Below are 23,726 nucleotides of genomic sequence, written 5' to 3'. Positions count from 1 at the left end.
TCTATCGTTTTATAAAATGGCTGGCAGGAGTCCCTCGGCGAATGCACAGCTCGCCATCACCCTCCCACAGGAACTCAAATGCAACAGATCTGGTGGCCCATTCCATTTCTAGATGCCTGAGCTGGGCCCTGCCTTTGACATTAAAGGTTAAACTCACCCTGACTGCAATGGGACCAGATCAAATCGTTAGGGCCTGACCCAACTCCCATTAAAGTCAATGGGAATATTTTCATTGACTACAATGGTGCAGAATCTGGACATTTTTGAGTAAAAATTCAGAGGCGGCTCCTAATCCATTCTGCAAACTCAGACGTGCATGTTATATACAAGAAATATGCTCAGTTTTCCCCAAGTCCACTTGGGGTAGACCTTTCTCTTGGTGGGAGGAGGGGACAGAAGGTTACAAAAAATATACATCCCACTTCTATTCCTATCCACCTTTCTGTTCTATCAGACTTATATACTCAATGTGAAACTCACCCCTGCATAAACGGCCTGTGCCCACTTAAGTCCCATGAAATCCATTTTGTGTGTGTGTGTGTGTGTGTGTGTGTGTGTGTGTGTGTGTGGTCCTTAGAAAATACATAGTATATTGAAAAAGCATAGAACAATCTTTAAAATGATTAATTCAGTATTGGCCCAGAACTACCAACAAAATTGCTCTAGTAAAGGCCTAAGAGTTTATCACAAAGTTAAAAATAAACTTGTATAAAAGTGTTTTCCGCTTCACTAATGATATTTCAGAACTTTAAACCCAAGGGCATCAAAGGCCCTCTTAGTTCAATCAGCTAATTCACCATCTAAAATTCAGTGTCACGGTTCTACTGGACTTCGCACTCGCACCCTAGTCTCTTAAGAGACTGAGATCCAGATTTAGATTTGCACCACAAAGTTAATGAGAAATGTTTCAAAATATACATCCATTATATAAAAACAATGAATCTTTAAATCATGGATTTAAGATTGATTATGAAAGTCAAGATGGTTGAAAATCATATAAGTCATTACCCTTACGCCCATGAACCTGTCTTTCAGCACAATCCAAGAAAGCAAGAAGACAAATGCTTTGTTACAACAGAACAGGGCAGAGACGTCTGTGGCTGTCAGCTTCTTTAAAGCCAGTAAATACAGGTAATTAGTCAAAGTCCACAGAATAGAAAAGGGAGCAGTCCTTTTAAGAAAGAGTTTCAACGTCAGACCATCTTCACCAAAAATCCGACTGCATTCCCTAAGAAAAGAAAACAGTTTAATACTCAACTAGTATTTTGTTTAATGTTCACTTGAGCATGGAAAACACGTTCTAGACTTTTATTATGTTCTAGACATAGTCAAGTGGGCTTCCTGAATACTCAGTACACTCACATGAAAGGGTACTGATCATAACATAGCCTACTTTTCTCAGCCACTTAAAGCAGTGCAATATTGCAAATAGAATAGGAGCCACTTACCTGGAAGAACCAGCCTCTATGCAAGAACAATCAGTCATGGGTAATGTGTTCTCGCATGCATAACTCAGGGGTGTTGATACTTTGAGCCCCTGCCTACTAAATCCATGGATTCAAGACCTATAAATGCCTTTCTTCTTAGTGGCTTGAAAACAGGCCCACCCCCAGCGTAGAGGTTTCTCTTTTATAGGAGTATGGTCTAAAGAGGGACAGGGTAAGAGACTAATAACCTTCAGTACTCGGAAATAGCCAGCTATCCCCTCTAACTCGAGTACTCTGGAGCCTTGAAATAGTTAACTTCTGAATGTAATACTTCCAGACAGCTTCTGTTAGGTATGTGGAAAAATTCCCACCATCAGTACAATTGACCAAAAAAGACTGTTTTGCCAAAAAAAACCCAACCCACATTTTGTGGCTCCACTTTACTATATTTCTGTCAGACACACAGTGAAACGTGTTCACTACAAAAAATTGAGACATTTGTTTGCAGATAAAAATTGAGAAAAAAATCTGAAGATTCACAAATACTCTCTTGTTTCTTCACACAGCTCTGAATGAAGCTGTTTGGGCAGCCAGTATTGGGTGACGCAGGGATGTCAGTGCTAAAAATTCTCTTTTTAGATACAATCTAAGTGACGCTATTCAAAATGGTGTCTCAGGTTAGAGGATAGATTGCGTAGGTTAGCGCCCAACCTGCTTAAAGGCAAATGATTGCACTTCTTTTGAAATTTCACTGTCTCTCTCAAACCAGGTCGGCCCGTCTTTAGTAACTTCTCTCTTCTTCATCAAAAGATTCCATGAGATACTCAAAGTATGACTGAAGTCTTGTCACAGCAGGTAGCTTAACATTACTGCTTCTTAACGCACATTATCTCATCAGTGAATGCATCATAAAAGTCAGACCCAAGTGGACTGAACCTAGGACCCATGAAACTGGAACATCATCAATACTTGGTATTATTAAGAAACCTGTCTAAATTCCTTGTAACCTTAAACCCAAGAGTGTTCCAAATGCCATATGGCAATGTTTAGAAGACTCCAATGTATATGGGATGATTTAGTATTCCTGAGAACGTGTTGTAGTTTAATTAAAGCGAATCAAAAATGCCAATTATTTTTGGTGTGGAATTGTTTAAAAATTCAATTTTTCAAAATTTCTCACAAAACTGTTTGGTTTTTCAAAGGAAATTGCAATCAAAACTTTTTGGGGTTCTATAAGGTGGGTTCAAGAAAATAAACACATTAATTTTTTTTGCTGAAAACTGTTTGTTTTAAAAAACCAAAGAACTACGATTTTTTCCTGAAAACTGAAAATGTTTTACTGAAAAATTTCTAGCAAAATGAAAATTTTCCATAAAAATGTTGTTTGATTGAAAAGCCATCTTTCATCCAAAAAAAAAAAAATTTGGAAAAAAAATTTTGACCAGCTGTAGCTGTAGCACAGGTAACCAGAAATAAGAGGGATTTCTAATAATCACCAAGTTCAAGAGATAAGGTAGGGAGCTACCACAGCCCTCTGGAAGTAGACATTTGATGGAAAAGCCCTTACTGCCAAAAGTAGTGGAATCATATGAAAGGTCAACAGGCTCACACTCTGGATTCTGAAATTGGACAAAGGATTTGTCATCACTGGTCAGACCACTGGTCCATCAAATCCAGTATCCTCCTTTCTTGCAGTGTCCAACGCTTGAATCCATAACAACCTAGACAATTGTGCAATGCAATACATAGCAAATGATTTTGCTTCCTGACCCTTTCAGGCAGTTAGCTTGTGTCATGAAACACGATGTATCATTCTGCTTAGCTTAGATCACTAAAAATACTACTAGTAGTTATCAGCGGTCATAACATTATTTTGGTTATCATCAGCCATTTGATGACTGATGATAATCAAATTATCCTATTATTTTGGTTATCTTGCCATTTTGTCAATACAGCCATTTGAATCGACTTTTATTCTAGTATTTGGCTCTACTTCCTGCAACTGAGATCTACATATTAACTGTCGTATATACTGCATTCAGCAATTATTTCTTTGTATGTGTTCTGAACATCGGCATAAACTTAATGGAGATGCCCTTTGTTCCTGAACTAAGGCACAAAGTAACAAAAACAGACTCACCAGTAGAATTTACTGTGCTCTTTGGAATAACTCAATCAAGTCCCTTCTAATTCATGTCTTGGCTAAGTGCAGTATGCCTAGTTTTTTCAATCATAAGACAAAATCCCATCATTCATCCAACCACCAGGCTTCTCATCACCTTTTCAATCTCACCTCTGAAAGTTGTTGCTTTCAGGCAGCTAATAAGCCATTATCCTCGTGATTTTTAAAATCTGCCCTTTAAAAGGTCATGGTCACTGTGATAGCACTCAAGGAGGTACTATTATGCCATCAAATTATTTTTTTCCAGGGGAGCACCTATATTCACCTCCTTTATTAATTCCCACTTACTACTTAAGAGTCATCTCTTCCTTTGCAGCCACTAAACCAAGGTGCTTTATAAAGCAGTAAACTTCAGTAACAATAAACTGCTTCTCCAAACTGCATCCTGATGTGTCGTTCAACAAGTTAATGCTGGTATAGTGAGATTCACAAATAACCTCAGCTACTCCTGCTGAACAACAGATTCTTAGTACTTCTTAGATTTTGCAAAGACCAGGTCAGAAATGCTGTCTGTAGAAACAGAGAGTTTTGCATGTTCCAGAATTGTAAGATGATGTTTTGTGTCTTACATTTTTTATCTTTTTTGCCGCCCCAAGCACAGCAGTCAGGCAGCCTTCGGCGGCTTGCCTGCGGGAGGTCCCCGGTCCCACAGATTCAGTCCTTGCCTGCGAGAGGTCCACTGGTCCCACGGCTTCGGCGTACTCGCCGCTGAATTGCTGCCGAATCTGCGGGACCAGCGGACCTCCTGCAGGCACGCTACCGAAGGCTGCCTGACTGCTGGCCTCGCAGGGACTGGCAGGGAGCCCCCGTGGCTTGCCGCCTCAAGCATGCGTTTGGAGCACTGGTGCCTGGAGCTGCTGCTGTGAATAAGGATGGACCTGGCATGTGCTTAAAGATGAGTACATGACTAAGTATCTTTTGTTCCAAGGGATATATGTCCTGATTCCAGTCTCGCTAATAGCCTGAACTTTTACCATTTGTATGTAAAATGGAATCAATGCAAGTTTTGCGACTGACTTCAGTGGGAGCAAGACCGGGACCATACACTATTGTAAATCCAAGATATCTCAACTGCAGCCAGTGGAGTTTGTTTGGATTTCTGCTGGTGTAAACCAAATCAGAATCTGTCTGACCGCTCATGATTCTGTACTATATAAAATATGAAGGTGAGAGGTGGTATCAGCATAACTTAGGATGGGAGATGACACACAGTGCCAAACCCACCAGTGTGTTATGCAGGTGGTGCAAAGTGAGTGCTGGTGAAAGCTTCGCACCACATCACACCCTTGTGCACTCCATATAGCCACGTCCATTATGGGGAAATCTGATTTAGAAATGTGCTGTGGGAGAGGTTCTCTCTGACTTCCTCCATGGTCAGCGGGGCAGAGAGCTGGTCACTGGCAGACAATGGGAGCCAGCATTGGGAGCTGGAGAGAGATCGGATCACTCACTGCTGCATAAGAGGAGCCAGTGCCACACAAGGTGGTGTGAGTACTCTACAAGGGGGATCTGCAATCTGGCTGCCTCATCCTGTGGGCCCAAAGGCTATTCCTGCCTAGGAGGTGGGCGGAGGGGCAGGGCCGGCTCCAGCTTTTTTGCAGCCCCAGGCAGCGAACTGAAGGGGAAAAAAAAAAGAAGATAAAGCCAATCGGCGGCACTTCGGTGGCAGCTCAGTCGTGCTGCTCCACTCTTCTGCGGCAATTCAGCAGCAGGTCCTTCACTCCCTCTCTTCCTCTTCGGGGACCCGCGGCCAAATTGCCACAGAAGACTCAGACGTGCCCCCCTCCCCCCCCTCTCTCCATTGGCCGCCCCAAGCACCTGCTTTCTTCGCTGGTGCCTGGAGCCGGCCCTGGGGAGGGGACAAGGAGAAGGCCCTGGCACCTCAAAAGCCATGCCTGGTGGATGGGGGAAGGAGAGAGAGCCCTGCAGGCTGCCCCCTCTCCAAACACCTCAGCAGCTTCCCCAAACAGACAGGCTTAGAGGAAAACTGGAATCCAAAGTGTAGTAAAGCAAACAGCTCATCTCCAAAGGCAAGAGCATTTTAAAAACCTGCTCTCTGGCAAACCACGTTTTTTCTATTGTGCACACAGGCCTCAGCCTCAGCTTTGCACAATGTACCACGTTCTCCAGAGCTACTGCACCTCAGGCAATTTTCTAGACCTCGCCTTTGGAGCCTGTAAAACAGAATGCAGCCTATATTACTTCATCCTCTCCATATACCCGCAGAGAAGCCACTTCACTCACCACTGACATGTGCCAACGTCTGGAGTGTAATGCAGCGGCTATTTTTAACAGCACACGGCAGCACTCCACCGCAGAAGTGAATACCAAATCCAGTGGAATCCGCCAGGGGGTAATGTAGATAGGTAGAATCTAAATATAATCATGCAGATTCAAATTTGCCAGGGCATCACTTATGTTACTCTTGCAAAAAAGTACCATGAGATATTTAATGGCCACAGGTTGCCACTACCTTGCTTTTAATGTCTTAGCCGGGAGATGGCACTCCAGCAGCACAATGCTTTCGAACACCATTCTAGGCAGAGGTGGATTAGGGGTGTGTGTGAGGCCCTGGCCCAGAGCCCTCCCTGACCCCATACCTGCACCCCGACCGCCCTCCCACATCCTAACTCCCTCCTCGACACCGCACCCCCACCCTGAGTGCCCTCCTGCATCCTAACTCCCTCCCAGACCCCACACCTGCACCCTGAGCACCCTCCTGCACCTTAACTCCTTCCCCGACCCTGCACCCCACCCTGAGCGCCCTCCCACACCGTAACTCCCTCCCAGACCCCGCACCCCCAGCCCTGAGCACCCTCCCGCACCCTAACTCCCTCCTCGACCCTGCACCCCACCGAGTGCCCTCCCGCACCCTAACACCCTCCCCGACCCTGCACCCTACCCTGAGTGCCCTCCCGCACCCTAACTCCCTCCCAGACCCTGCACCCTACCCTGAGTGCCCTCCCGCACCCTAACTCCCTCTCAGACCCGCATCCCTAGCCCTGAGCCCCAGGAGGAGAATGGAGAAAAACAGAATGAAAAACGGGGGGGGGGGGAATAAGAGAGAATGCTCCCCAAAAATGAAGCTGAGCACAGGGCCCCAAAAATGAAGCTTAGCACAGGGCCCCACTAACTCTAAATCCACCACTGGTGGAAGGAGGAGGAGTGGGGAAGCGGGGAGGGAGTTAGGGTGTGGGAGGGTGCTAGGGTAGGGGTGCGGGTTCGGGGAGGGAGTTAGGGTGTGGGAGGGCGCTCAGGGTGGAGGTGCTACCAAATGCTGGTATGTGAGATGCCATCCAGCTATTTCCAGGGAACAACTGCAGATATCACTGTGGGTAGACTATTGGCAAAGGCTGACTTTTTAATGAGGACCACGATCCCTGTGAGGTCCACAACATTTCATTACTCGCCCTTCGTAAAGAGTTCGGGCTTCATGCTTCCCTCACATTTCAGGCTCTCTGGCAGGTGCTCCTTATGCTTAATCTACAACCAGTAGGAAAACGGCAGGAGCTGTGTTAAAATACTCCACCTCGGGAAGGCTAAAATGGCAAATTGAAATTCAGGGGACAGGTTGCAACAGTGAGTCACTTTTGAGACTAAAAAATGGAATCTCAAGGGTAAGCGGTGAGAGTTTCAAAACCTTTAATCTTCATAATCCAGCAAACCCAAGGCTGAAAACCAAGACTTTTGTCCTGACTAACAGGACTTTTTTTTTTTTTTTTAATGCAAAAGAAGCAACAAAGGCTCTGTTTGGCTTTGAGAGGCTGGGGTGATATTTTGAAAGTAGATGACATTATTACTGCCATAGGGAAGATGTTATGGGCATAATTTGTTATGGTCTGTTGCGGAACCTATTGGACAAAATTTCATGCCTCTTTAAGCCATCAGTGAATCACTCTGTCCTACAGAAATAAAAAACATCACACACACACACTACTAGCCTAGGGATAAACATGGGCCAGATTTGATTGAAACAAATTATCTATTTCACAAAAATAAAGCCACCAAAGGAAATAATAAATGGTAGAAAACGCAAGTGAGAGCTCGTTAACGGGGATAATGCTTAGAGCACAAAAGTAGTAACTATAAATACATTTTTGAAACAGTAAGTGATGTTTTAGGATGGTAATAATCAGAAAAACAAAAATCCTCAAGAGACTAGGAGAAGTCTGGATAGTATTATGGGATGATTTTTCACACCTAGACTTTCCCAATTACATAGATAGATTTGGGTTCACCCAATTTATGAAGCCAAATAATAATACTACCTAATTTCCCGATGCGCCTGTGTAAATCAGATACACTGGCCACTATTACAGTTCCCCCCTTCCCACACACACACACACAAGCCTGAAATACCACAATTTCACCATATGCCTAGAATTGGAAACACTCTGGGAGCTGTAGAATATCTGTTGGCAAATTCTGGTGTTCTACTATCAAACACACATACATATTAGCCCTGGCACTTAACTTGCCATTTGTGCACACTCACATACTTAATTTGCATTTGCTCATCTGGTATTTGTGTGCATAAAATTCCCATATGTGCACACATCCATCCATCCAACTTGGACAATTGGGCTCTAAAGGTTTGGATTGTTGGGGTTTTTTTAATCCGTGGGCCTTTTGTGAGTGTGGGTCAAAGCTCTCAGAATGTCCTAATTACATTTAAGTGGTGCATGTGAGGGAGATCCCTGGAAGGCATTGTGGGGGTGGGGAGAAGCTGACAATAGAATCCCTGTAATTTGGATAAGAATATATTGAAACCCCACGACACCAGACATATGGCCCAAAGGCAATGGATTCCTCAAAGTGCTGAGCACTCTACTCTCAGGATACTCAGCAGGAGATGCTCCTCAGCTTCCAAGATCAGGCCCACACAGTCTACATTCAGCTGATAAGTATTATACATCCAGCCAACATCAACCAAAGCACCATCTTCCTTTTCAGGGCCTGACCCATTGACTTCAGATCAGGCCCAGAGAGTGCATTAATTCAAATAAAATTGTAAAACACTGTTTCACAGTGTCCAGGAGCATACTACAGGGCATAAATGTTTTAGTGAGTACGGAGTATATGAACAGGTAGAGGGGAGGTGGGCTTTCTTAATAATTAAGTATTTGCAGGCTGCACAAATGTGGTGGATGTATAATCAGACATTGATTTACACACAGAAACGATTTGTTCACACAGATAATGGCACAGCATTCACCCTGATGTTCATTCATTTTCTCTATATTTACCATTATTGGGCTACGTTCCCCTTCCTAGCCTCACACACAGAAGCCAAGCAGATAGTGGTTGATGTTCTCACAAACCATCTCAGTTTAGGAAGAAGCAGGATGAAGGGATCGTTCTTGCAAAAACTATTGTGATCTTTGGCTCAGCAATTAATTAACTGTAACTGTCCAATTTTAGATGGACTGATATGATGTAAATAATAACTTAAGTCCAACTCCACACCTGGGATCCCTGCAAGAGCATCAGAGTGAGGGATTTGGGCCATAGGCCCCAATCCTGCTGCTGTTAAAACTCCTAGTGTTCTCAATGGAAGTATCATTCCACCCTCAGCAAGGAGTCCAGACCAGAATCTGATACCCATATATTGACTAATACCTTACTTCACAGACACTGTTGAAACCAGTGGGGTTGCTTGCAGAGCAAGGTGTTACCAAACAACAGTAAGGGTATCCGACTCTGGTCCTTGTTTAAAATCGTCCTACAATTACTTTGGCAGAATGTTTTACCTCTTGTGAGTCGAATTTGGTTGCAGTCCCCAGAGCAATTGCAAGTTGGCTACTGGAGAGGAACAGGGATTTGAATAGAGTTGCACCTTTCTAATGTCTGGTAACCAGATTGCTGAGGGGACATGATAGCAGTTTTCAGGTATCTAAAAGGGTGTCATCAGGAGGAGGGAGAAAACTTGTTCACCTTAGCCTCCAATGGTAGAACAAGAAGCAATGGGCTTAAACTGCAGCAAGGGAGATTTAGGTTGGACATTAGGAAAAAGTTCCTAACTGTCAGGGTAGTTAAACACTGGAATAGATTGCCTAGGGAAGTTGTGGAATCTCCATCCCTGGAGATATTTAAGAGTAGGTTAGATAAATGTCTATTAGGGATGGTCTAGACAGTATTTGGTCCTGCCATGAGGGCAGGGGACTGGACTCGATGACCTCTCGAGGTCCCTTCCAGTCCTACAGTCTATGAGTCACCCCCTGCTCCGCCTCTTCCTTCAAGACCTCACCCCTGCTCTGCCTCTTCCCCCAAAGCCCTGCCTCTTCCCCTAAAACTCCATCCCCTTCTCCACCTCTTCTCCCAAGGCTTCATCCCCTTCTCCAACTCCCAGATTTAAAAAAAAAAGGGACATCAGGGCTTCTCAAATGGTACGCAGACAGACAAGCCGAAACCCAGACTATCTGGGTAAAAACCAGACAGGTGGCAACCCTAGATGTGTATGTCATTGCCCATATAACCTAAAATTATAACTGCAGTTATGCTCCCAGCATTTCTTCACTTCAGGCTAGACTGACTTTGCTCTCAGTCCATAGCAAGGGGCAGCGTGTAGCTGCTTTGTCCAAAGCGCAGACTCTGTAGTTCACAATTCCTGGGAAGCAGCCTTTATGGAAAGGGGATGAAAACCATCTCTCTACTCCCCTCAAGGCAGACTGTGGCCTGATATGTGGATAGCCAACACAGGGGCGTGGGGAAATGGTTTGCATACCACTATTCCCCTACAGGGGCCCTTAAGACATGCTGCAATCTTCCATCTCCCCAGCTTTAAGCTTCATCTTGGCCAGCTCTGATTTATTCTGGTCAGACTTTATATTAAGGTTGTATGTTACAGATGCAGTAGTATCTGTTATAGATGGCTATAAGCACATCAATACAAGGTATAAACCATAAGCAAGCAATTGACCTGTTGAACTCAATAACAATCTATACAAATTAACCATTTATTCAAGCATATGTAAATAATCTATTAACTTCTAATAAACTATATATGACTGGGACCTTAAAATAAAGTGTGATCTTTATTCTGCACCATCACACCAAAAAGCAAACTATATAGCTAGAGTCTAAGAAAACAGCTGTCATTTGAGTCAACAGTTATGGAGATACTTAGAGGGACATTGTCACAATAAAACCTACCTGAATTTTTTGATTGGAGACTGCTTTTCCTGTGCAGTTGCAAGGTGCCCAGAATAATAAACGGGAAAAAACATAATGTTCCAGTTTGTTGAAAACCAAGTCATGAAAAATGGATAGTCAAAGTTCTTATATGTGATTTTCACAATCTGTGTGGTTCCAACCCAAGAGGATGAGACTGATAAGATTATTAGAAATCCCCAGACAACCTTAAGAAATGTAGATGTGCAAGACTGACACCGGGTCTGTGCTTGGTTTTCTTGACTGTTGTTCTCGGTATGGGTTTGTGTCCCTTCTTCTCCTGAAAAAAAAAAAAAAAAAAGAGGAGAGTCACAGGCAAAATGGATCCATTTCTAGGAATTCATAATTTCTGCTATAGTATCGGTTTCTTTAACACCTCACCCCTCTGGACCAAACACAATGCCCCCCAGCCAAGGATTTGGAATGCTGCAAAGAAATACTTAAGTAATAAAACAACCACAATTGCAAGGTGATGGGAACAAAGCACAACCAAATTACAGTGGCACCAGGGACCAGCTGTTTCCACTGTTTCGGGTCCTTCTTTTGTCAGTCAAGCCTGTAGTGTACAGCCGTATCCCTCTCTTAAGGCCAACTATGTTATAAAGCCAAAAACTGTGTATGTTTGCTAGGTGAGCCCACAGATCTGAAACTAGGAAAAATGATTCAAAGGTCTTGACTCAGAAAGCACATTTTTATTTACAAGCTTAGGAAAAAAATAGTTTGGTCATTTCCTTTTAAAAGTTCATCACATAGAACGAGACAGATTTGTGGACTAAAACTAGATCTTGGTAATAAAATCACTAGATAGAAACAAAGAAGAGCTAGATAGCTGTCATTCCCTACTCTAGTTACTGTGGAAACAGTGAAACAGTTGATTCATTTTGCGCCTTGGTCTGATGTGCCAGTGGAGTAGCGAGCTCAGCCTATCTTACTACATGAGAACGTACCATGATGGTTTGGATTCAGGGTTAATATTAAAAATCACTACAAGTAGCTACTCCACATGAACAGCAGCTACCGTAACTACATGATTTTACTGTCTACAGGTTTGACCAGCGTATGACATAATATATTGTGGGGATCGATTTGTTTATTAATGTGAATAGGAACTATACACCAGCTGTGAAGATAGGATACATCATCATGGGTTCTGTTATGGAGCAGTTCAACATAACAACATGTGAGAAAGGCAGGATTTCAGACCAAACCTTGACTTCCCTTTGATGCATTTGCTTTTGATATAGGATTAACATTATGTAAACGTAGTGGACCAAGTTAGTAGAGGTACATCGGGGTGAATTTGATCTTGGAAGTGTTTCTTTTAATTATATCAGAGAATGCATTATAACCAAGAACTTTATAATGAGGAAACAGTGCATTTTGCAACTGTGCAGTGGCCTCTTTCTAGAATATAGATGGTATGGAGGTACACCAGCAGGAGTTTTAACTCCTCATTGGGCCACCCAAACCAGAGAGGTCAAAAGATAGGGACCAGGCCCCTCCAACCCCCAAGTCCCACTGGACCTCCAGGTTGGGGGTTGAGCAGCAGGCCAACAATCTAACCTCATAAAAGGGTTAAGTTCAGGGCCGGCTGTACAGTTTTCGCCGCTCCAAGCAGCGCATCGAATTGCAGCCGTGGGCGGCGGGGGCAGTCCATGTGCCCTTAGGGCGGCAGGTGCGTTTCCGCGGCAGCGGCAATTTGGCGGCAGCTTCTATGTTTAGCTGAAGCCGCCACAGACAGCTAAACATAGAAGCTGCTGCCAAATTGCCACCATGGAAACTCATGTGCCACCCTAAGGGCACACAGACTGCCCCCACCGTCCGCGGCAGCAATTCGGTGCGCTGCTTGGGGGCAAAATAACAGGGACTGCCACCCCTTGCGGATTGTCGTTCCAAGCACCAGCTTGGAATGCTGGTGCCTGGAGCCGGCCCTGGTTAAGTTATAGAAACACAACACTGCAGCCATTCCAGCAAACTGCATGATAGACAGGGACAGCAGAGCCTTGTTCATGCCCAAAGTGACAGCTATTTAGCTGTTCCATTGTTCAATAGTGAAAAAAGAGTTCCAATAAAATTAAAGGTCTATTAATAACATGCAGAGAATAATTAGAGAGTGCTTTGAAAAGATAGTTTTTTATAAAATGCAGTCAGTTTAACATTCTCATTAACTGATGGGGGGCAGGAACCAGAGCATGATATTTTAGTCATACTAATAATGACTGACCGCTACCACTGAAAGGTAAATTATAGTTTGTTTGCAAACCAGAGATGCTTGCACAGAACATGATATATAATATCCACAGGTGGGGTTACCTGCAAGACAGAACTACCAAGCAATTAACTCTCATTGATCTAATAGTTACAGTAATCACAGAAACAGAAGGCATAAAACACCTTTGCATGAGCCCTACATTTTCCAATTACCAAACAATTATGTAATTACTATAACTGTGCATGAAGCTATTATTAGCATTTGGTGTGGATTTTGCAGTCCGGATGTGGATTGTGACAAAGTTCCTCCTCTACCTTGGTGGGTCCTGTGCTTATTGGCAGATTTGCTCACCTCAAAGATCTTCCCTTCTGGTGGAACCCACAGTCTGGATCAACTCCTCCTGTGTCTGATCAGGAGTTGGGAGGTTTGGGGGGAACCCAGGCCCGCCCGCTACTCCGGGTTCCAGCCCAGGGCCCTGTGGATTGCAGCTGTCTGTAGTGCCTCCTGTAACAGCTGCATGACAGCTACAACTCCCTGGGCTACTTCCCCATGGCCTCCTCCAAACACCTTCTTTATCCTCACCACAGGATCTTCCTCCTGGTGTCTGATAACACTTGTACTCCTTAGTCCTCCAGCAGCACAGCCTCTCACTCTCAGCTCCTTGTGCCTCTTGCGCCCAGCTCCTCACATGCGCACCACAAACTGAAGTGAGCTCCTTTTTAAAGCCAGGTGCCCTGATTAGCCTGCCTTAATTGCTTCTAGCAGCTTCTTGATTGGCTGCAGGTGTTCTAATCAGTCTGTCTGCCTTAATTGTTTCCAGAAAGCTCCTGATTGTTCTGGAATCTTCCCTGTTACCATACCCAGGGAAAGGGGACCTACTTAACCTAGGGCTAATATATCTGCCTTCTATCTCCTGTAGCCATCTGGCCTGACCCTGTCACAGGATGTTAATGAATATAACAGAAACATACACTCCTTGTGAGTTCTTGCTTGGCTCAAAAAGGTACATGAGCCTCCGGTCTGATTAATCTTATATGGTGGAATAACCTAAGTCGCAAAAGTTCCTTCAGAAGTCCATGGGATTTCTGCTCCTGAATCACTTAAGCACTTCAAAAGTCTCATCCTACAGCAAAGATAAAAAAACAACAACAATACTGAATATCGAGCCTGGGGCCTGGATTCCAAGAGAGTGGCCTGCAGGAATAACGGGCATAAATAAATCCATACTAAATGGGTAGGATATTTCCAAAGATTCCATTTCTACTGGTCATCAGGCTGGAGCCAGGCCTGGGCAGGGAAGTAGAACCAATGCGCAGATGCTGAAGCGTGAGCTACCACAAAATAAACACACACTTCGGTCAAAGCAACCAGTAAATAACTTTTCACAGCCACCAAGATGGCAGAGCTCCTCTGTGTCTGCAATTAATCCAATCAGCAACACAGCAATAAACATCACCAGTCATGGACACAGAAATAAATTTGGAGAGCCAAGAAGCACAGAGGGAAAGGGACAGAACTGATAAGACATTGTGGCCAGAGGAACACGGTACTGGAAAGCAGCTAGTGACCAGAAAACCCCATACATTCTGTGTTTAACTTTTCACTATTGCTAACAGTTTTTGCTTACGATGCCTGACTGATAGTATGGTAAAAAAAAAAAAAAAGGTCTTGCAAAGAAATGGTACGTGAAACAGCATAACACACAGGCTGCTCTTCTACATGCATCAGTGTCTGCTATCCATCTTGTAGAGAGAGGGCAGCTTTACCTGAAGTTTAGGTCACTATGCTTTCTTTGTGACTACTCCTCGTGCATCTATACTGTCCCTGTGCAGCTACAGTACTTTCCCAAGACAACCTTGCTCAGATCTTATTCCTTAGAAAGGGAGGCCCAGAACTGAAAGGAGATGCAGTCGAAAGCGACAGGGTGCCAAGTTCAAGGAGAATCAGGTCAGGGCACTACCACTCCTCAGAGGGACCAAGGTCCTTCCTTAGAGAACTCACAATTGATTCTGATTTTGGTTTTGCACAGGTGTTGGCTTGAATGAAGTCAGTCACGATCACCAATATAGGTGAGATCAGAATCAGGTCTCCAGTGTCTTGGGTATGATCCTTCTTGCAAGCTATGCACTGTTGTCTCAGGGTATCTCAGATATTTTTCCAGGATACCCAGCAGTTCTCTCTGCAACTCTCTACTGAATTCCCTTTTTGCCATCATATACGTTCTTTCTACAGGACTACTAGCTCCCTCGGTTTACCCAGCTGATTGGGACACTAGAAATGGCTGTCTCTTCTCAGAGTTTGGGCAATGGAGAGACAGAAGTGGAGACTCATCTCCCACATTCTCAATGTGTTTGGGAGGTTCAGCCTCCACCTCTTCCTCCTCCTCTTGCCATTTTGACGCCACAGTTTTCCCAAGGAGCTTGGGCAATGATGCTATTTCAGTCTCAACTGCTCTCCTCCTTCTAGAAGAATTCAGCAGACTTGAAAACTCTGCCTCAGGCCAATACATCATAGCTGTGTCCATCCCACCCACATGGATGAAGGAGCCACCAATGCCCGGCTGATTTGCTGATGGAGAAACCAGAGGCAGCACCATACCTACAGGTTCACTTGGGCTACACTGCTGCAGTAAAGGGGGAGGCTACATCCTGCGGTAAGCCCTGATGTCTTCCTCAGCAGCTGACTGGTGATCTGAGCTGGGGTTGATGGTCTTGCCTAGATATCATTCCACCTCTTGCTCTTTCTCTTCCTCCTCTTCAGAGCATCCATGGTCTGAGGTGAGAGGGCCAGTGGCTTTGAGAAGGAATAGAACCGGCTTTTAAGAGTCCCTGGGCTCTGGCCTGGCTGAAGCTAAGGAAACACAACCATTATGTAAAACTGCGTGTTATTATTTATCATCCTTTAAAGGTCTTCCGTGACTATTGGGCTTATACAGCCAACTTCTCAGATACTAAAGCATATATTTCTATTAGGGACCATGCCTCTTTTCCCCCTCCACTCTTCAATCCCTCCAAACCCCAATTTGCAACAGATAAAGGAATGGCTTTCCTGTGGCTGTGTTGCTCACGGTACAGGAAACCATGTCAATGCTTTCTGACATTGCACCAACCACGGCATCCTTCCAAGACAGACGAAAGCGGCCTTTTGCAGGCATCTCACTGTGCCAAATATGCAGCTGTTGTTCCTACCTGATCTGATCTGCCTCTCGACTCTGCTGTGCCGGCAAATTCCAGAGGGGCTTCGACTCTGCAGCTCAAGAATGGGAGCAGCAGAATCTTCAGCAACAGATAAAGGGGATAGCTGCCTACTGATGCCACTGCGTGTGATGGGGCAGTTGGCTCCTGGCTTGCATCGGGTGACAGATGATCGGGAGGCACCTGAGAAGAAAGAGTTTGCATAAGTTTGACTGTAAGCTCCCTTGAGGAAAAGGCATTGTGGGATTTCAAACATCTTGACAATGAAATGCATACAAATGACTCCTGGGGGAGGGGTGCACACCGTAATAATCAAAGTCCCCGCTGGCCAAAAATGAATTCTTAACTTCCCCTCCCCCACATGTAGAAGCTCCTTACAAAGATTAACTGTTTTTCCTGAAGGAATTAGAGTCCTAAACTGGAACACATTTTTAGCTACCATGTGCCATCCATTTGGTTTGAACAGTCAAAGAGGCACTTGTACTCATGCAGGCCCTTCCTGACCACTGACACTGAAACAAGCAAGAGTGGAGGACACCATTTCCTCATGGCATGGGAAGGGATTTTTTTGGAATGATCCTCCCCTGGTGTCACCAAGGACAGCCTTACAAGAGGAAAGTTTCCTCTTTGTTACATCCTACAGTGTCCCACCATTGGTACTTGAGGTCCTTGATGGCTGTACAGAATGAAACAGAAGCCAGTAATAACCATCTGAAACTAGGACAACTGTTCTATCACTGGAAGGAGTCTACTTTTATGACTTCAGACCCAGTTAGGGCACTGAAATACTTTCTGGCAAGCCACATCAGAGCCGCAGGTCTTCAGAGAAGTTGTCTTTTCTCATTCTGCTGGATGGAAACAACACCAAGGCGGAATAGGAGCCTATTCTTAGGAGGCTGGAGAAGAGGTAGAAGATGGCAGGTAAGACCCGGAACCCAGAAATACATGGCTGGAATCAACCAGATGTTAGGTTGATATAAATTTTGCCGCTGAGGAAGACACCATGTTCTATGAGCGAGAACTTGCAGGAGTGAATGAAGAACCAGCAGATGACAGAGGAGAATGGACACATCAGCACGATGGTCTGAACCTGGCCAACTAAGCCTGGCTCGTCTCTTCCATGTTTTGAACGTCTTGCCCAGATTCACAGATTTATTTTAGGCTGGGGGCTTATTTAACCGGTCAGCACACAAGCAGCACATCAGTCACTAAGAACATGGAATAGGGAAATAAATGTAAGACATGGATTTGGAAGTTAATTGTGGCTGCCTATCCCCTCTCCTAGCAGCTGGATTTTCAATAGGTAACTTTATCACCCAAACTGGTGCTGTTATTTACACCTACACTGACAACTGACGGCTTTGCCATGACTCTAGTGGCCTTAGCATGCCAATCAAATCTGTTTTCCAGTGTAATTGAATACAAAACCTGCTTGTAAGATGCCAACTGTGCAACGATATAGCAGACTAATAGAATAGAATAGACTTCTTTACATAACCAGCAAGCTTCACTCAGGATTTTTGGGTGCGCAGGTAATTCCATGCCATAAGGGGTAGGAAAAGTTTTAAAGCTCTTCAATGAGGAAAAGCACAACATACATGCTAAGTATTGTGATTGATCTGGAACATTTCCCTCATACAACACAGCACAATGCCTTACTCTACAATAGTCGAACGGTACTTGCAACATCCACAGTCTGAAATCCAAGGGGCTAAAGTGATCAATACTTTTACTCCTAAATTTTCAAAAATTCACTAGTTATTTTGGGGGTCCTGCATTGAGGGACCTTAAAAAAGCCTGTGCTAAGCACCCACCCTCTGAAAATCAGCCTTTACGATGGCTCCCCCCAAACCACCAGTCACTTTTGAAAATGTAGTCCTTGGCCTTTACTTATCAATGATAAAATAAGCATAATACAGAAATATGTTTCCCAAAGAGATTGCACAAAATAAAATTAATTGCACAGATAGCATCCCAATTCATGAATCCAGATCTAGTGCTGGATAAAGCATCAGGATTAGCCTCAGCACAAGCTTAGTGGAATATTTGCAACTAAAATCGCAGAAGCATTTTTTCTTACACACACACACAAACAGCTCCTAGTTATTTAAAAGCTGTATAACAGTGTGGCATCAATCTTTTGGCATGTGTTGAGAACCTCGAGCAGTTGAGACTGAAATTGCCAATTAAGAGCCCATATTTAATTTGAAGACACTACTTGTTTTAGTGCAATATTCTTCCCTGATCTTCGAAAGCAATCAAGTAGCACAACAATTAATCAATAGTTTGTTAGAGCTGGAAACATAACATAACATAAGAAAGACCGTACCGGGTCAGACCAAAGGTCCATCTAGCCCAGTATCTGTCTACCAACAGTGGCCAATGCCAGGTGCCCCAGAGGGAGTGAACCTAACAGGCAATGATCAAGTGATCTCTCTCCTGCCATCCATCTCCATCCTCTGACAAACAGAGGCTAGGGACACCATTCTTTACCCATTCTGGCTAATAGCCATTTATGGACTTAGCCACCATGAATTTACCTAGTTCCCTTTTAAACATTGTTATAGCCCCAGCCTTCACAACCTCCTCAGGTAAGGAGTTCCACAAGTTGACTGTGCACTGTGTGAAGAAGAACTTCCTTTTATTTGTTTTAAACCTGCTGCCTATTAATTTCATTTGGTGACCCCTAGTTCTTGTATTATGGGAATAAGTAAATAACTTTTCCTTATCCACTTTCTCCACATCACTCATGATTTTATATACCTCTATCATATCCCCCCTTAGTCTCGTCTTTTCCAAGCTGGAGAGGCCTAGCCTCTTTAATCTTTCCTCATATGGGACCCTCTCCAAACCCCTAATCATTTTAGTTGCCCTTTTCTGAACCTTTTCTAGTGCTAGAATATCTTTTTTAAGGTGAGGAGACCACATCTGTACACAGTACTCAAGATGTGGGCATACCATGGATTTATATAACGGCAATAATATATTCTCAGTCTTATTCTCTATCCCTTTTTTAATGATTCCTAACATCCTGTTTGCTTTTTTGACCGCCTCTGCACTGCATGAACATCTTCAGAGAACTATCCACGATGACGCCAAGATCTTTTTCCTGACGTGTTGTAGCTAAATTAGCCCCCATCATATTGTATGTATAGTTGTATGAATTTTTTCCACTGTGAATTACTTTACATTTATCCACATGAAATTTCATTTGCCATTTTGTTGCCCAATCACTTAGTTTTGTGAGATCTTTTTGAAGTTCTTCACAATCTGCTTTGGTCTTAACTATCTTGAGTAGTTTAGTATCACCTGCAAACTTTGCCACTTCACTGTTTACTCCTTTCTCCAGATCACTTATGAATAAATTGAATAGGATTGGTCCTAGGACTGACCCTTGGGGAACACCACTAGTTACCCCTCTCCATTCTGAGAATTTACCATTAATTCCTACTCTTTGTTCCCTGTCTTTTAACCAGTTCTCAATCCATGAAAGGACCTTCCCTTTTATCTCATGACAGCTTAATTTACGTAAGAGCCTTTGGTGAGGGACCTTGTCAAAGGCTTTCTGGAAATCTAAGTACACTATGTCCACTGGATCCCCCTTGTCCACGTTTGTTGACCCCTTCAAAGAACTCTAATAGATTAGTAAGACACGATTTCCGTTTACAGAAACCATGTTGACTATTGCTCAACAGTTTACGTTTTTCTATGTGTCTGACAATTTTATTCTTAGCTATTGTTTCGACTAATTTGCCCGGTACTGACGTTAGACTTACCAGTCTGTAATTGCCGGGATCACCTCTAGAGCCCTTATTAAATATTGGCGTTACATTAGCTAACTTCCAGTCATTGGGTACCGAAGCCGATTAAAAGGACAGGTTACAAACCTTAGTTAATAGTTCCACAACTTCACATTTGAGTTCTTTCAGAACTCTTGGGTGAATGCCATCTGGTCCCGGTGACTTGTTAATGTTGAGTTTATCAATTAATTCCAAAACCTCCTCTAGTGACACTTCAATCTGTGACAGTTCCTCAGATTTGTCACCTACAAAAGCCGGCTCAGGTTTGGGAATCTCCCTAACATCCTCAGTTGTGAAGACTGAAGCAAAGAATCCATTTAGTTTCTCCGCAATGACTTTATCGTCTTTAAGCGCTCCTTTTGTATTTCGATCATCAAGGGGCCTCACTGATTGTTTAGCAGGCTTCTTGCTTCTGACGTATTTAAAAAACATTTTGTTATTACCTTTGGAGTTTTTGGCTAGCTGTTCTTCAAACTCCTCTTTGGCTTTTCTTATTACACTCTTGCACTTGGGCTGGCAGTGTTTGTGCTCCTTTCTATTTGCCTCACTAGGATTTGACTTCCACTTTTTAAAGGAAGTCTTTTTATCTCTCACTGCTTCTTTCACATGGTTGTTAAGTCACAGTGGTTCTTTTTTAGTTCTTTTACTGTGTTTCTTAATTTGGGGTATACATTGAAGTTGGGCCTCTATTACGGTGTCTTTAAAAAGTGCCCATGCAACTTGCAGGAATTTCACTTTAGTGGAAAGCTTAGGACTATGCCATTTTAGGCTACTGAATCTAAATATATTTCAATGATATATTTTGACAGTGAAGGTGAGCAGATATATTCCAGTTAATTTATCTAAGTTTACTATTTTATTAACAGCAAGGACAACAAATCACAGATTGCTGTACCATGTAAAGAAACCTCACATACTTTTTTTTGCAGGTCACAGATGCCTTCATGCACTTTGTGAATTCTGGCTTACATTAGAAGAACCAAAAGCAGAGCTTGCAAAGCCTCTGTTCTTTATTTTCCTAACAGAGCAGTTGTATGTTGTCCCTCTGGATTTGCACCAGAATACTAAGAGCAGTATTTGCCACTGAGATACATATCCTTCTCTCTTTCTAGGAATTGTCACGTGGCTATTGAAGGATAGCCGATGGGTTTGGCCACATGGCTGCCCAGAGGAGTAAGAACCCATCTCTGCCTAGCAGCTCCTGGATGTGGCAAGAGCAGGGCCGGCCTTCGCAATGCAACACTAGACAAGCAAGTGGGTGAGGAGAGAGCAGAAGCAGGTGAAGTTATGGCTCTGCCCTCCCATGAACAGGCTGTCAGACGCTGCCAGGTGAGCGTGGGATGTAAGCCATGCCCCAAAGAAGGGTGAACTTACCCTCTCCTCAGAGCAAAAGAAGAGCATGGCCCTCAGAGCCCCTAAAAGCCAACTGGCAAAAGGTTCACTGTCATGGAACAGCAATTTCCTAGCAAGCCTGATAAACTCACTACACTTAACACATTGCTGTCATAGTATTTACTTATTAAAAATGCTATGTGAGGTATCAAATGAAAGCTTATATCATATTGGTCATCACGAGCGTTGTGTGATGTGCGTATGACTGCCAGTCAAGAAGCTGAATGTACATACTAAAAATAGGTTTGAACTATGTAACCAGGCAGAGTTGATAAGTTTTTCCCAGACGCAAAGGAATGTTGATTTACCCCTGTGCCTAGATCTCTGATGTACATTGATCAGGATAAGCCAAATATGATGGAAGTTCATTTGCATCTGAGGTTAAACATGAAAAGCAAGTTAACAGGTGGATGAGAACGCAGCCTGGTGTCAAAGCACCCCGGAACACACTGCAGCAGGAAACAAGGAGCTTATCTAGGGGTACACTTCAAAGAGATTCATTTCAAAGGTTTGCTGGCCTATAAGAAGGGACAAGAACATTTTGGTTACCCATTACTGAGGGAGCAAAAAGAACAGCACCTTTTGCATCCATGAAAATTCGATCCTGGCCCGGAGGGATGTTGATGCTGAGCGGTTCCTTTAGGTTAGAAACTTATCTTAGACAAAGGTTTTAGCCTGTTAAAAGTAACGATCAGTCTCTCAGAAGCATGTTATACTTCTGTTTCGTTTGTAGCCATCAGTGTTTCCGTTATTCTTACTCAATACTCACTTGAATCTGTTCTTTGTTAATAAGCTTATTCTCCTTTTACTATAAAGTCATTGCAGGGCTGTGATATTAAGTAGCACATACCTTCCCAGTTGAATCAAGCAAGCTGGTGTGTATGCAGACTCTTGGGAAGCAGCAGACTTGGAAATTACCGAGAGTGCCCAGTGACAGGGGCTGCACTCTACAAGGGAACGCTTCTAGGAAGTTAGGGAACAGGGGTGGACCAAGTATTAACCTGCAAGGCAAAGTAAGGGCTGGCAGAGTCCTGAGAAGTCTGTCCGCGGTGGTTAGCAGTCACAACTATCACCCAGCTTAGCACCAGCAAGTCTCTCTCTTGCTGAGGCGGGGGAGAGGGGGGAACACATCCCAAGAAAGCACTACAGGGAGCCTGGGAGGAACTGTGACTTCAAGAGGGGTCCCCTTGGCTGGCGTTGGCACAGGGCAGCTTATGTAACCCCTATCGTCTGCATGGAGCCCAAGCTATCTATGTACTTCCCAGGCTGCCATCACTGAGTATCTGAGCGCCTACAATCATTAACAGATTTACCCTCACAACACTCCTGTGAAGTATTGCTCCCACTTTACAGATGGGCAACCGAGGTACAGAAAGATTAAGTGACTTGCCCAGGGATACACCGGGAGCCTGTGGCTTGTCATCAAACCCACTTCTCCTGAATCCTAGCCCAGTGTTTTATCCAGTAGGCCAGTGGTGGCTCTTCAACTCTAAGTGAATGGATTTCCACTTATTCCTCAGAATGCAATATCAAACCTTTCCACTTTTTCTGCAGATCGTTCTCTTCAAGGAACTGAATGACGTTGCTAACTATTGTTTGAGATGTGTGCACCACACTCTACATCCCCCAAACAAGGGTACATTTTACCCCATCCACCCCATTTACCCACCCACTCCATTCATACCTCCATCAGCTCCTCTCTTCAGAACCTCCACACTTCCCATCAGAACTCCTCACATTCCACCATGTCATTTATCACTCCCACTGAGACAGATCCATTTCTAAACTAAGCAACAGGATTCTTGTGCTTAGTTCCAGTGACTTTTCCAGGCTTTTCCTCCCACACCTACGCGATTTCTCTCCCTAGACATGGTCTCTCTGTTGCAAGTGCTGTTGGTTATGGACAGGAGGTAAGATTCATAGAGACAAGCAGAGAAGCAGAAAGCTGTATTCTGTCATGTTCGGCTCACCCTCCACACTTCTGAATGACTTTTAGTTTCACTCAGTAAAAATCAGTTTTTCAAAGGCGAACATGGAGTTAGTGTAATTGTCCATTCACTCTGCCTAGCAAATCCATTCTTACATGATTACTTTATATAAACACAGATAACTGTTGCATAATCTGTCATTTACTGTGTACCAAACCCTTACCTGACTTCATCAGAATACAGCAGAGTAACACCAGGATTGAATTTGGCCCAGGGCTTTACATTAGATGAACCACCGGTTTAGAATGAGTCTGTATTTTGCACAGAATTCGGTGATTTATTTTAACCATTTATCATAATAGATATTGGTGCCAATCTTGCAAACAGCAGAGAGGCTGCAAGACAGCATTTCTTGCAGTAC

General features: G+C 43.8%; 1 protein-coding gene across 5 annotated transcripts in view; it reads right to left on the bottom strand.

Annotated features, from left to right (window-relative positions):
• SLC35F4 (solute carrier family 35 member F4) overlaps nucleotides 1–23,726 on the bottom strand; it is a 193,277-nt gene that overhangs the window by 25,308 nt on the left and 144,243 nt on the right. For 2 of the 5 annotated variants that reach the window (XM_050952639.1, XM_050952640.1), the window contains exons 2-4: nucleotides 16,180–16,368; nucleotides 10,762–11,059; nucleotides 1,009–1,228 (exon numbers count right to left, since the gene is read on the bottom strand). In XM_050952639.1, coding sequence (XP_050808596.1) covers nucleotides 1,009–1,228; nucleotides 10,762–11,059; nucleotides 16,180–16,368 — 707 coding nt within the window. Of the gene's footprint in view, nucleotides 1–1,008; nucleotides 1,229–10,761; nucleotides 11,060–15,589; nucleotides 15,662–16,179; nucleotides 16,369–23,726 lie in introns of those variants that run through there. The other 3 variants (XM_050952642.1, XM_050952643.1, XM_050952644.1) reach the window with 3 other exon arrangements.

This window comes from Gopherus flavomarginatus, chromosome 5 (genome assembly GCF_025201925.1).
Source record: "Gopherus flavomarginatus isolate rGopFla2 chromosome 5, rGopFla2.mat.asm, whole genome shotgun sequence".
Classification (NCBI taxonomy): domain Eukaryota; kingdom Metazoa; phylum Chordata; order Testudines; family Testudinidae; genus Gopherus; species Gopherus flavomarginatus.
Note: the sequence above shows the minus strand (reverse complement) of the source record. Positions and strands in the feature narration are given on the sequence as shown.